General features: G+C 48.2%; 1 protein-coding gene across 1 annotated transcript; it reads left to right on the top strand.

Moving 5' to 3' along the window:
- Window positions 1-743: 743 nt before the first annotated feature.
- Window positions 744-14116, top strand: LOC146789517 (uncharacterized). Its single transcript, XM_085630105.1, has 3 exons — window positions 744-986; window positions 8411-8470; window positions 13524-14116. The coding sequence occupies exons 1-3, from the start codon at window positions 752-754 to the stop codon at window positions 13907-13909; spliced, it is 681 nt and encodes a 226-aa protein (XP_085486231.1). The 5' UTR covers window positions 744-751; the 3' UTR covers window positions 13910-14116.
- The last annotated feature ends 510 nt before the right edge of the window (window positions 14117-14626 follow it).

The raw sequence follows: 14626 nt of genomic DNA, 5'->3' as shown, positions 1-14626 counted from the left end.
ACTCACACAATAGAAGAGTGTTGCATCTCAATGTAAAGTGTCGCAAGTAGCAAAGCGTGGATAATTTTTACATCCTGCAGCAATTACAACATGAAAAGTGACGCTTTTACACGTAAAGTATCGCTTCTACAGGAAAGTCTCGCAAATGCATACAAACGAGTAGCATCCCAATAATGCGCGACGTACTGTGATTTACGTCACACTTCGTAATTATTAATTCATGATGCAACACGCAAAACAAATAAGCGTCACGCATGCATACCTGAGCCTAAATGCAATAAGTGACAATCTACGCATCAACGGAAGCGTGACGCAAAACGTAAAAACGTGTCGCATCGAAGCAGGAAATGATGCAATGATTCCAGAACCTCCCAAACCAGGAAGTGCACAGTTACTTTCACTTTCCCTTACTTGCTTTCGGTGTGTGCTTGCTGGTGGAGTTGTTTGGAGTCTGTGGTGTCCTGATTTGCCTTTCAAAGTGTCTTTTGTCTGTCCCCTGTGTCTTTTGCGGTGTGTTTTTATGTCTTTAGTGATTTGTGAGTCTTGTGTGTGTCTGTAACATTAGTATTGTGGGGTGTTTGTCGATTGGGGTAGTTAGTTTTAAGGCTTTATATAGGGGTTGGTTATTTTATTGTACTTATTAGGTCAATCTTAAATAAGTTTCCTTTGTCAAATTTATTAAGTTTCCTTTACGTCATCCTAAATCATGTCTGGAAGGTCTCGAAATTTGACCGATCGACAGTTTGGCGGGATGATATGGCTAATATTCCACTACCTGCCCCGGATGATCAGCATGGGGGGCAGGGTCAGTCAGGGGTATGACACAGCAGGGCGCAAGCGCCGGTGGACCACTGTGCAGCAACATCTGGGGCGTCTATTCCAGATCCAGCGGACAACCCACCAGATAAAGCACCGCTGGCAGGACGTCATCAGCAGGGAGGCTGACCTGCTCGATCATCTTGGCCTGGAAGTTGGTGGTCCAGTTGGTAAGTCAATGTTTCTTGTCACTCATATATTCTCTTCAGAGGTGCTAATCTATGCCATATCTCCCTCTGCACAAATCGTATGACCAATCAATTGGCGTTGCAATGGTCTGTATGGATGTACATATGAGCGCATGCAATACAAAAGACTGTTCTGTGGCCACAGACACATATGTTGGAAACCATGGGGCAGATGTATGAGGGACTTGTGCCCCTTTGATGCCGCCGTAGCGTCACTTTTGTGACGCAGCGGTGGTGTAAACCCTGCGCCAGTTTGCGCCATATTCACATCGTGACGCATCAATGGAGATGTGTCACGCTGTAAAGCTCTGCGCTACATTAAACCTGCGTCATGTTTAATGTAGCGCAGGGTGGGTGTAACGGCGGAAATAACCCTCGGAAAAGTCAAATCTATAATATGTGACTGACTCACTTTTCCGACAATGAGGCATCAAAACCCTGCACCTGCTTGAAGCAGGCGTAAGGCTTGACAGACCATGTTAGGGCTGGGCTGGTTGGAACAGTGCTGGAGTTGGGTTGCGCTTGCAACACAACTTAAGCACTGCGGCAACCTTACGCCATCGAATGCGTCACGCATCTGTTTATTCCTGCGCCATGATGCGCTGCATTGAAAATGCTGCGCATCATGGGTGGCGCAAGGGTAAACTTGTGTGACCCATCTCTCCTGGCGCATCCTTGCTGATTTGCAGGGATGCGCCAGGAAACATCAATCGGCCCAAATATATATGATGTTGACATTGAAATTTTCTCTATTCACACAGACACATGCACCAGTTAAATAAATTGATTTTTCATAGTCATGCTGTGAACAAGGGGGAGGATGATTTGGATACAAAGGGGCAGATTCATGACGTCTGGCGCATCTCTGCTAATCAGCAGAGATGCACCAGAGGAGTTGCCACGCATCTGCCCACTTGTGCGCCACCATTGATGCGCCGCATTCATGATGCGGCGCACCGTGGCACTCGGATGGGCAGATGCGTGACGCATCTGCCGTCGTATGGATGGTGCATTGCTGGAGTTGCTGTGCAACCGCGACGCAGCTCCAGCAAGGCTCTGGGTGCCCCTATCCCTAAAATGCTGCGTCAATCCTTACGCCTGCTTCAAGCAGGCGCAGGGATGTGACGCAGCATGGCTGGAAAAGTGACTGAGTGAAATCTTGTCTATTTCACTCAGCCACTTTTAGGAGGCGTTCCTGCGCCGGAACGGCCACACCTGCCCTGGAACGCCTACATGTGGCGCAGGGCTTTACAACGTGACGCATCTCCCAGATGCGTCACGTTGTAAATACCCCGCACCATGGCGCAGGATTTGCGCCGCTGCTGCATCACAAAAGTGACGCAACGGTGGCGTCAATGAGGCGCAAGTCAAACATAAATCAGCCCCATGATGTGTAATCACGGTGCCAAGCCCTGTGCTGGTACACAAACTGCCACCATGTGCAGGTGCAGGCAGACTTGCTAACATGTACATGGCTGCCTGCGTCGTGGGGCAGTAGTGTCTGTTCATGAAGGGACACCTTCATGCACCCTGTAGGAAACCGGGGTCTCCAGTCCCTAAGGGCGGTAACGTGACACGAGCGGCTGGGCACCCAAAGGCCTGTGTGTAAAGCAACCATACAACACGCACCTCGCATGGAATGGGGAACACACACAATAAGGTACGCCACACTGTAAAGGTTCATGCAAATAATTCAAGTTTATCCAAGTAGTTCGAGACAAATGCAGTTCATGTGATATAAATGCAATTCATGAGATGTAAATGAAGTTCATGCGATATAAATGCAATTCATGAGATGTAAATGCAGTTCCTCAGATATCAATGCAAGCTTCACTTAGATTAGCAGTGGATTCACCCGCCCCATATTCACCAGCACCTCATGCACCAGTAGGTTTCTAAAGGCTCTAGGCCACCCTAGTGTATCTCACTTCTCAGGGTAGGGTTTGGGGACTGTAGCGCCACTCCTAGGGCGTGCAGGGACCCAGGGCAGAACTCGTGGGCACACCGCTACTTTGGTTATCTGTAGCACCTCAGTGGCGATTCCCGCGCTTTACGCGCTGAGCGGTGAATACCTCAGAACAGCGCCGATTTCCACAGAGTGCTACTCGTGATTAACTGGCAATGACTACTTCAGAACGGGGCATCTAGACCAGAGCGCTGCTCGTAGTTGCCAACAGGGAACACTTTGGAACGGAGCATTTAACACAGAGCGCTGCTCGTAATCAATAGCCATGCATTTGTCATAACTGAGCATTTGAAACAGAGCCCTATCATCATCATTTGCAAGGAATACTTCAGACTGGAGCATTTAAAACCAAGCGCCATTCGGAATCATTAGCAAGGAATACTTCAGAACGGAACATGAATAACAGAGTGCAACTCGTAAGCAATGACATACAGCACTTCAGAACGGAACATGAAGAGCATAGTGCTACTCGTAAGCAGTAACAGTGAATCTCTACACACGGAGCCAGTAGCAGGGAGCGCACCGGACTTGCGGAGCAAGTCTCTCGGGCTCCGGTGCAGTTTGTAGGGCACCACGCTTCAGTACAGTCACGGGGGGCACAAGGAAAGGATCCCTTGGCGGGGTCTCTCAGTCGTGGTGACCAGGGGGACTCCCACGGAGAGGAAACCCGGGCTCAGGGTGTGTTGCGGCTCCCAAACATCAGGGGGCGCACCGGCGTCAATCACAGCATCCGGGCTTACCTTGCTCTTGACGTTGGATGGCGTCCGCTCCATTGGCGATGTGGGCAATGGTCCTCGGCCTGGCCCACCTTCTTGCACAGCTGCGACGGCAGCAACGGGTCCCCGGGCTTCTCCACGGGCCTCGTGACACTGAAGGGCACTACTTCCGGCCTTCCGCCCGCTGCGGTGAGCGCGCTTGCTTCCACGCCACAGGGGGGGGGGCTGAAATTAAGGAGGGGAGCTCCGCGCTCAGCGGAGCACGCTGCCGAGGGACCCAGGCCAGGTCAGGGAGCGCAGGGGTCACAGCGCTAGTACCTGGTCGATCCCCGGTGGTTCTTCAATCTGCTTTGCATAGGGTTTCGGGGGTCAGTCAGGACATGCAGTCTCAGCATTCAGTTACTGTTCTCAGGTGTTAGATGAAGTCTTGTTGGCGCAGATGGCTCTGGCGCCCTTAAGGGGGTTCTGTTACAGGGGGGTAGGGATGGAGTTAACGACTAGGTCCTTCCTAGTCAGGCTGGGCAGAGGTTCTTTTGGTCCTACTACTGCTGTGCAAGATCAGAGGGTTTCACAGGGTCCCTCACTCACTTAAGAGGCAGCACCTAAATCCTGTCACTCTCAGAGGCATAAGTCCCTGGCTAGGCCCAACCGCCTACACTCCTGCGTGGATTCTCCAGCTCTGCTGTACCCCACTGGCCAACTCACCACAAAAAGTACCCTTCCTCACTTAAGTAGCCCTAGGTCAGGTGACCTCTAGCCAAGGCGGCTAAAGTAAAACGCCACCTCCCTCCTAGAAGGTTCCAGCACATTCCATGAGCTTCCCCATTCTACCCATGGGACAAAAGGCGGGCTGGTGTCGCAACATTGTTGTGGGGTCCCAGCCAGCTCCTGGCAGCTAGGGTGCTACTATGAAAGACCACTCTGCAGTAGCAGGGGTCTGTGGCAGCCATCTTGGGAGAAGGGAGCACCTGCACCTTAACACTGATTGGCAATGAAAAGGCGCCCGGAGACCTACTCCAACACAAAAATTATGGTGGACAACAATTAGGCACGATCACAAATAGAAGGGGGGACCACCCTAGGGCTGACAGGTCCAACACACCCCAAGGTCACTAATGTCATGATTCTCTCCTCCAATGTGTGTAATCAAATGCAGCATGCATTGAGCAATGACAAATGAAATGATTAAATAGTCCCTTTTTCGAGACACAGTAGGCCAGCCTTAGGGTGGAGTGCCATCCAGATGGTTTCCCAGTTAATTGCCACTCTGTAAGTCTGGCCATGCATCAGTGGCTATGGGTGTTGTGTGTGAACATCCACATCTAACAACATGCAACATAGCAAGCCTTTTAAAAACGTAGTGCAAATTTTGCATATTCACAAGTGCATGGTAAAACACGCTTGCTGGATTTGCAGTTCATTGTCAATGTTAAGCATGAATCAGCACCACCAGGATGTAGAATATAGTGAAGTACTGTTGGAACAAGGAATATTTAAAATGTCAATGTTGTTTTCCATTGCTAGGAATTTCAAACAGTGTGGTGCAGACAAAGGTCTGGGGTTGCATCATTCCTGCACTATCTTGTATTTCAGTCCATACCCTGTGCATATGTCACCATATACATGACTCTGGTTGCGTATGTAAGCATGCGGCATCAATAGATGAATCAAGCAGGCATCATCATCAGGATTAGCCTACTCACATGTGAGGGTCGCAATCCAGCTGCAGTTGCAGAGTCTGTTACATACATTTGAAAAGGAGAGGTGCACGGTGTGGTCTGCGCAGGATGTTTGTTGTCAGCTCATTGCATGTGGGTCGTAAGCATGTGCTAGTCCACTTAAGGTGCATAAGTTTACTATTACACACCCAGCTTCATTGTAAACGCTGAATGCTGGAGTGACGTGTGTGCCAGATTGGTAGGAGAGGTTGGTGACAGGGGTACATTTGTGATCATCAAAGGATGAGTATCATGGTAGATGCGCTGTCTGTGGTGCTCAATGTTGTCAAAGATGAGATGGAGGGGTAGCAGGTTTTGCATGAAGATATATGTTTACATTGACCTGTGTCTGAAAATGTCAATGATCCTGGAGGCACATGACATCTGTGTGGAAATATGAGCAGCGCTTGTTGTAGTGATCCTGTGAGGGGGACATGTCCGCATGCACAATGCTAGCTCTGCCAATGTAACTCGTGAAGTGCATTCTTAGTGTAGCATTTCTGGAGTTGCTGAGGATTGATTGGGTGAGTCATTTGCCCTTGTAAAATCTTGATGTGTGTGTGGATTGTTGAGATGGTGTCCTTGCTTTGGATCCTTATCAAGGGGATTTATGGTGTCTTAGCGTCCCCGTCCTTCATCGTTGCAAAATGGTGTCTGCATGTGTCTCACTAATGATGTGGTCTGTATGCGATCCGTGTTGACTTCCTGTGCTGCTGTGTGTCTGTGTTGGAGACTGTAGCAAAATCATCTAGACATTACGATAACCATCTGTGTGGTCCATTGAGAACCAAGCTTGTGTAGTGCAAGGTGTTGTTGGCATTTTGGTTTGTGGCTCATTATAGTTGTTAGTTGTCAAGAATCTGTAATTTCTGTGTGGGGTGCTAATTGTTTCATATGGATGCAGCTGTATGGTAGACAGGAGGTGTACGTCAGAACGGTCAGGCCATTGGGGTATGTGGTCTTGGTGTGGTGGATGTGTTGATGTTGCCACCGTCCTTGTGGCTGTGCCTTGTGGCCAGTTGCTACTGTGTGATGTCTACAAGCTTGTCAATGAATTTTGCTAACCTGTTGGCATGTCTGTAGTCAAGATGTGAGTTGAGCTATGTCACAAGTCTGTGGAACATGTATGCGAATGCATGTTGGGCAATGATGTATGTGATGTGGGTTGTGTACACACCTCAGGGGCATGTAGGTATTTGGACGAGGTTCCCACAGGGGTGTTGTCCTTGTTCTGACCTGGATCTGTGCACTTAGTCGTTTGATGTTGAGCGTGCTATGGCTTGTGCTTCACTTTGTGATGTAGATGTACCTATTGAGTGCAATGGCATGTGCACACACCAGACAGTTGTTGTAGACTAATCATTAAATTAAGGGTGGGCGTAGTTCGCGAAGTAGCACTTCGCGAAGCTACGCAAAGTGAAGTTCGCACTACGCGAGCTACGTGTAGCACTTCGCGAACTGCGAAGTAACATGTTCGCACTGTGCAAGATGTTGTTTTCAATGATTGCACAGTGCGGACAAGCAACCGGCACTGTGCAATCATTGAAAATGGCATCTTGCACAGTGCGAGCTGTAGTTTTCTGCTGCTCGAGTAGATTTTTACTCGAGCTGCAGCTTTCTCAACGCGAACTGGTAGTTTCTCATCGCGAGCGGTCGCGAGCATACGTGACCCCTCGCAATGAGAAACCTGACCTTCTCGCGTTGGGAATCTCGCCGGGAGGTTTATTTTCCATGCTCGCGATCGCGAACAAGGAAAAAGTCTCGCCAGGATGTCATTTTGCTTGCTCGCGGTCGCCAACTTGACGTTGAGGACCGCGAGCAAGCAAAAAATGACCGCAGCACTACGCAACACTACGCTACGCGTGTTCGCACTGTGCTACGTGCAGTTCGCGTAGCGCGAAGTAGCGCGAACTTCGCAAACTACGCGAGCGTAGCGTAGTGCTTCGCCCAGGCCTACATTAAATGGGATGATTGATTGGTGAGTCATCTGCTAACTTGGGATGGAAAGGTAGCGTTTACCATGATTCCTGTGAGTAACGCTCCATCTGTTGCTAGTCTTTTTGCGGATGATACAGATCTCCATGGCTAGTCTTCAAAGGGTGGACACTTTGATGGCGATGCATGTCATGATCCAGAGTTGGTGTAGTTTTGTGTGTACGTAGTGTGCGTGTACTTGGTGGTGTACGCCAGGGTGCATTGTAGTCTGGATTACTGTCCATGGGTGTTGCTGGCTGTGTAATTTGCATAGCGTGTAGATTTGCCACTGGTACAGTCCATACAAAGTGATCCAAGTTTGAGCTGATGGATTGTGTAGAGGCATGTCCAATGATTGAGTTTGGGCTTGTTGCTGGGTAAAGATGGCTTTGGCTGATGGTCCGATACTGTGCATCTGCAGTGTGTACATGCATCAAACTACATGTTCGCTTGAATGTATCATGGATGTACACCTTGAATGCTGTATACGTCATGGTGGATGCACTTCAGGTGAATCAGCATCCCGAACGGAGTGTGAAGCAGGCAGCCAAATGTAACCCTAGTCATGTGTGAGCCACTATGCAACAGTCATCTGCAAGATCATATCAGTGTGCAATCAGTGAACATGATAGAGCTTAACATGCTGTGGGAATGTTGAGAGTCGAAGAAGCGTTGTCAGTGTCTGTGGCTAATAAATGCTTACACATGTGCGTGTGCATAAACACGTTTTTGAAACAGCAATCCGTACAGCAGTCAGCAACAGTGTCTGCATAAGGGCATGTGTGTTGAATCTGTAGATGCATGTGCGAAATCACAGGGATGGCACACATGTGTGAACATTGATGTGGAAGCAATCCAGTGTTTCCACTGTCCATGTGTGTTAGGAAAAATATGGCTGCACTCAATGTAAAAGGAGTGACACGTCCTGTTATTTCCATGCATGTGTCACGCTAAATAATGTTTTGGTCTAAATTGACATGTACATATGATGTGATTCTATACCAATTTGTACTTCTGTTACTCTTCTTGTAGGTGGCCCACGGCCATATACACAGGGGGAGGTCGACAGCTTTGAAGACCCAAATGCCACCAGTGAGTATCCATGTTCATATAATTTGTTGTGTATCAAGTGCGAGGATGGAAGCAAAACTGTGTATGAGTGCAACTATGATACAATCACAACTTCCTGCTGCAGTCAGAACTTATCTTTTGCATCCTAATTCCAAACTACATGATGTAACATGTTGTGACCGTTGTACTACGTGTGGACATGTGTGGACAGATCAGAAGCCACAACACTGTCTGACACTCCTTGCCACTATCCACAAGGCAAAATGGAGTGGCCATTGCCACTGGGACTGGAGTAGCCAAAGCCAAGTTAATGAAACAGCATCTGAATGACATTTGAACCTTCACGTCCGTGAACAATTCGGAGAAGTTCAAGTATATTGTAGTGACAGTTTAATGTCATCCTTGCATTAATTAGCCAATGTATCATGCTATGGAAACATTGTCAGTGCAATTACCATCAACATCCCTAGCCCCAAAACATTTGTATATGGATGAGCCATAGGAATGGCAGTCAGACTTATTAATCAATCAATCAATCATTACTTTTGTAAATTGCTCTACTCACACGTGAGGGTCTCAATGCGCGGGGGGAGGTGTGCTGCTATTGATCGAACAGCCTGTTCTTGAGTGCCCTCATGAAGGCAAGGAGGACCAGGCTCAGCTGTAGGAGGGTGTTCCAGGTCTTTGCGGCATGTTGGCAGTACAAACTCCTGCCGCTGGTAGGTCTTTGGATGTGGGGGACAGTGGCAAGGGCAAGGTCACTGAAAGGGCACTGGCAATTCTGGTAGTAGACGGTGATTATCCTGTTGAGGTATGTTTGACCGGTGTGGGGGAGTGCTCTGTGTGCATGGGTGAGAAGCTTGCAGGCGATCCTCTTGTTGACGGTGAGCCAATACAGGGATCCCAGATGGGGTGTGATGTGGCTGTGGCAAGAGGAGTTGTGCACAAGGTGTGCAGAAGCGTTCTGTATGTGTTGCGGACGTTTACGGAGTTTGGCAGTGGCTCCCACATTGTCTACATGTCAATGGTGCAGCCTGATGCAGACGAGGCCAAGGGTGAAGCTTCTACTGGTTGCAGTGGGGATCCACTTGTACATCTTGCTGAGCATGCGGAAGGTGTTGTAGCTGGCGGATGAGACGACGTTGACCTGCCTGGTCATGGTGAGTGTTGATTCGAGGTTGACCCCCAGGTTGCTTGCATGGTTGGTGTCTGCCGGTGCTGCTCTCAGTGTAGTTGTCCACCAGGAGTTGTCCCTGGCTGAGGGGGTGGATCCAAAGAAGAGGACCCCCGTCTTGGGTGAGTTTGGCTTCAGTCATTTGTTCGTCATCCACTCGTCAACGGCAGTCATTCCTTTGTGGATGTTGGTTTTGGTGTTGAGGTTGTCCTTGGTGAGGGAAAGGATCAGCTGTGTGTTGTCAGCGTAGGAGATGATGTGGAGGTGGTGCAGTTGTGCAACGTGTGCAAGCGTGCCCATGGAGATGATGAACAATGTTGTGCAGAGGGATGATCTTTGTGTTCTGCCGCTGATGATCTTTGAGGCTTGGGAGCAGAATGAGGGTAGGCGGAGGCTCTGGCTGCTGCCAGAGAGGAAGGAGGTGGTCCACTCCAGAGCCTTGCTTTGGATTCCTGCGTGTTTGAGGCATGTGCGTAGGGTGCGTTGACAGACATTGTTGAAGGCGGCTGAGAGCTCATGGCGGATGTGTGGCGCACTTTCATCATTGTACATCGGGGTCCAGATGCCATTGGTGTTGGCAATGAGGCCATTGTCAATACTGGGATTCCTGCAGATGTCGGAGTGTGACAGGTCCAGGATGGTGTACTCCTCGAGGTAGCCGGTCAGTTGTTTGTTTGCAATCTTGTGCATGCCCTTTAGCAGGAATGGGAGCAGGGAAATTGTCTGGAAGTTCTTGAGGCCTCTTGCACCCACCTTGGATTCCTGGAGTGAGGCGTTGATCTCGGCGTGCATCAAAATTTGCTGGGAAGCTCGCACTCTCTAAGGAGATGTTGATGGCCTTGAGGAGATGGGTTGCAATGGTGGGGCTAGCTTTGCTGCACATGTGGTGCGCAAATGTGTCAGACGGTGAGATGGAGTGGATGGTGTACCTCATTTTGATGTTGTCCTTCACATTGCTCCAGGTGTGCAGGGGGGTCAGTGTGGATGGTGGCCGGGGTGTCTGAGGTGTTGGTGCCTGTCAAGGTGTACGGGTTGTGGTAGCTGTTGTGGATGTCTGCAATATTGCAATGGAAGAGTGTGGCAAGGGTGTATCACAGGTCTTGCAGTTGTGGGATGTCATTGGTGTTGGAGCCAGGGTTGGAGGGTACCTTAATGATGTTGAATATCTCATTGTTCTTGGGGGCGCTGTTGTCTATGCAGTCCTTGGTGGTGGCCCTTGTAGCAGTTCAGATGAGGTGATGGTGTCTGAGGATGCCGTTCTTGTGGCCCACATACTGTCTGGTGTCTGTTTGGGGTGCAATGTTTTATGTACTTTCTGGCATGTGTGTATGGAGGGCCGTATGTCCACAGTGAACCAGGCAGCCTTCTTGCCAATGTGTCTGTTGGAGAGTTCTGTGATCGGGGTGACAGTGTTGTGGCAGTCATTGATCAATTGCCTGCATTTGCATGTTGCGCAGTCAGTGTAGTTTGGGTTGGCGTGTGGGCACTGGGCAAGGGTGTTGTCAAGCTGTTCATTGTTGTCTTTGATCTGGCTGCTGCATGTGATGTGTTGAATGTGTTGGGGTGTGGTGATTTGTCTTGAAGGTGTAGTGGATGCACCAATGGCCAGTCCAGTTTGGTGGTGTGGCTGAAAGGGACATGGGAGGTAGCCGAGGATCTTGGTCAAGCGTGCGTCTGGCGGAGTGGGTGTGCGTTTTGACGAGCTGACTGAGTCCGAGGTTGACTACCAGGGTGGAGGAGTTGTTGTGTTTGTGGTTCTTGAGGTGGAGGTTCAGGTGTACCAGGAGGATGTAGTCATGCGTGCAGAACCAATTGGCAATGGTGTCACAGAATTGAGGCCAGGGTCCAGGGGTTCTGTAGACGAGGGTTCCTCTGAGAATGGGGTTGTGGTATGTGTGGCTCTTCAAGTGCATGAGTTTGGCGGTGCTGAGGGTGTGGTCATTGATGTGTGAGGCCCAGAGGGTTTTGTGGTTGACCATGACAATGCCAAGCCCACCTCCTACTCCATTGTTGCGGTCCCTGCCAGTGTTCTTGTAGCCGTCCAGAATGGCTATGGCAACGTCGGGCATGGAGGAGGCCTTCAGACATGTCTCCCCCAGGAAGGCAACATCCGTGGAAGATGTATGGATTGTGTCCACGAGTTGGATGGGGTGTTTGCGTACTGTGTATAGCATATGGTGTATTTGAATGCGTTTCGCCTTGTGCTGGGTCAATGAAAAGGTCAATTTGTAATGTATGGAAAGTTCCTGTGGATATGCCTTGCAAGCTGCACATCAATATGTCTGTGAGTCATGTATTTGGCATTCAATCTGTCGGTCATCACATTTCTCATGTGGTTCCATTGTGCTCGTGGACCCACCCACCTTGGATAGGTATGCAATATTCCTACAACGGAGTATAGATGACACTATGTACCATATGCACAGAATAAGAGCAAAGCTATGTGTCAAGTATGCATGTCTTCCATAATGTAGTGAAAAGGCTTATTCAATCCAATCATTTTCCAGGATGATGTCAATATATGTGTACCAAAGCGGGTGTAGTGTCCATGCATTGACTTTTCCTACGTGTAACACAACAGATGGGAGCCCATGCGTGGTTAGTCCTCATGGAATTCCACACGGAATATTTCAAGCCTAGGGTGGCTTTTAGAAATTTGTAGTCCACAGCCATTTGTTTGTGGGACAGGAATCTGCCTCCTATTTGATTATTTTGCTGACAGCCTCATCTCATGTCTAGACGTATCACAGACCCACTTTCACAATTAATGTTGGTACAGGACTTACAATGTGTGTCCCACAGATGATTGGATGTGTATGGCACAATCAATGAGATGGCCGATGGCCAGGATGACCCGGCCCAGCATGGTTGCATTGGCAGTTAATGCATGGACTGCAGGTGAGCATTTCTGCAGTCCACACACTTCAACAGCTAGTCATGTGTCCTTCTGATGTGACCCTTGGAACTGTAGTACTTGATTGTCCCTTTTTTCCCATGGAACAGATAAGGGATGATGTTGACATTGCTGTGACGTGCTTTAGTGCACAGGGTAGGTGACACTACGAACGTATTTCAACACACAAGTGTGGCACATCCTGTCTGATAATGTTATATTCACATTCATGACAACATAAGACTTATGTCATGATGCTGTTACGCATCCTTGATCCTTTGTCATGATGACTGAGTTGCTGCAAGATATGGTAGATTTGTTACTGTGTTTTGGGGATTGGACAATACCCACAAAAACCATGGGCTACATGTAAGTGCTTGTAGCATGTATGCTCTGAACGCCAAGCTGACGTTAATTGCACCCTGCTAGTACTACATGGCATGCTGCATGCCATCCAATGTTAGTATTGTTATGAATTATGAGTCTCCTTGGTGTGTAGACAGCAAGCACATCTCTGTGTTCCAATATGCAATTGCCACTTCAGTGCATTCCTCTGTTGGAGTGTGAAATGAACGGGCTAGTGGTAAATATGCAAGGGAAGGAGTTCTTCTTCCATGACAAACTGTGACACTGTCAGAACCTAGCGTCCATTGCAGATTCATGTCCACATGACTCCATGCCTGATACAAGGCGAGCCAGATGTCATTTTTGTGGGGAAATGATCACATGTCGTGATGCCTGTTGACTGGTTCTTAAATTCATATGGCTCATCATTAATTAGTTACTATGTCAAGTGTGCCAAGGATTACCATGCAACCATGACATTCAGTTGACTGCACAGTATGTGCCGAGCTAAATCAGTACTTATGTATTGGTGTGTGTGGGCAACAAATGGAAAAGATGATTTGCCCAAATGTGTTTTACATTACACCTGACAGCATGCATTTCCTATGATTTAATGTCCGGCATGTTCTGTTGAACTGACACATGTCCACCTTTTCATACAGATAACATGAATGCAGAGGATGAGCGGGCTTTCCGCATAAGGAAGGCCCGATATCTACACATCCTCTCCGTGGCAAAGGGCTTCCGCTGGACCTCCCGCCAGTATGAGAAGCAGCGGGCTACCGACACGTGGACCACCGACCCCGCCTCAAGGGATGGCATGCAGCCACAACAGCATCCTCCCACTCCCGTGGCCCCATCGACCTCATCAGCCGCTGTTGTCCCCAGTGGAGCAGCCTCTGGATCGTCTGCTCCACAGGCCATACCGGACCAGGCAATGGACACCCTGATGTCCAGACTTGATTCCATGGACAGGAAAATTGAGAAGTTGGAGGAGAAATTGGACACGGTCCACCAGAGACTGGAATATTTGATTAGCCAAATCTAGGGGCTAATTGAAATATGGTTTACAGTTATTGTGTTTGTTAATATTATTATTTTGTAAGTATCATTTTGTTAGTGATTGTAGAATATGTAGGCATAGTTAGTTGAGATAGGTTTTTAGATGTAGATGTAGTTTTAAGGTTTTTATCATAGGGGTTTTTTAAATACTTTTAGGGGTGGGGGGTAATGTTATGTGTGTTAATGTTTATGGAAAAAAAAAAAAAAATTGAAAAAAATATATATATTTGTTTTAGTATGGTGTTATAGTTAGTAAATGTGTAGTTTAAGTATGTGTATGTCTATTGTGCATTGATGTCTTAAGGGGGGGTGGGGGGATGATGTCTACTTGTCTGCGTGATCATAGTTTAGGTTAGGTTAATAGAGTTAAGTTTGTTAGTGTAAGATTAGTTAGTTTAGATAGGTTTTGCTTTTTAGATTAGTTGTTTAGATAAGTTAGTGTGTTCTGTAATGTGAATATTGATCACCATTCTTATTTTATAAACCTTGCTTAACATACATTGGACTATATTCTATGTCATTCCGCATTTCATATGTGGTATGTGTGAGTTGTTGGGCACATGGACTGTGACCACCGGTTCCTGTTTGAGTGCATCATATTAGTACATTCAGGTCGGTTTGTGCTACATGTCTGACTAGATGTACATGTTCATGGAACACCTGTGCTTTGCTTTTGTTGGTAGCCAATATTGGTCTGACACAT

This window comes from Triturus cristatus, chromosome 10 (genome assembly GCF_964204655.1).
Source record: "Triturus cristatus chromosome 10, aTriCri1.1, whole genome shotgun sequence".
NCBI classification, from domain to species: Eukaryota; Metazoa; Chordata; class Amphibia; order Caudata; family Salamandridae; genus Triturus; species Triturus cristatus.
Note: the sequence above shows the minus strand (reverse complement) of the source record. Positions and strands in the feature narration are given on the sequence as shown.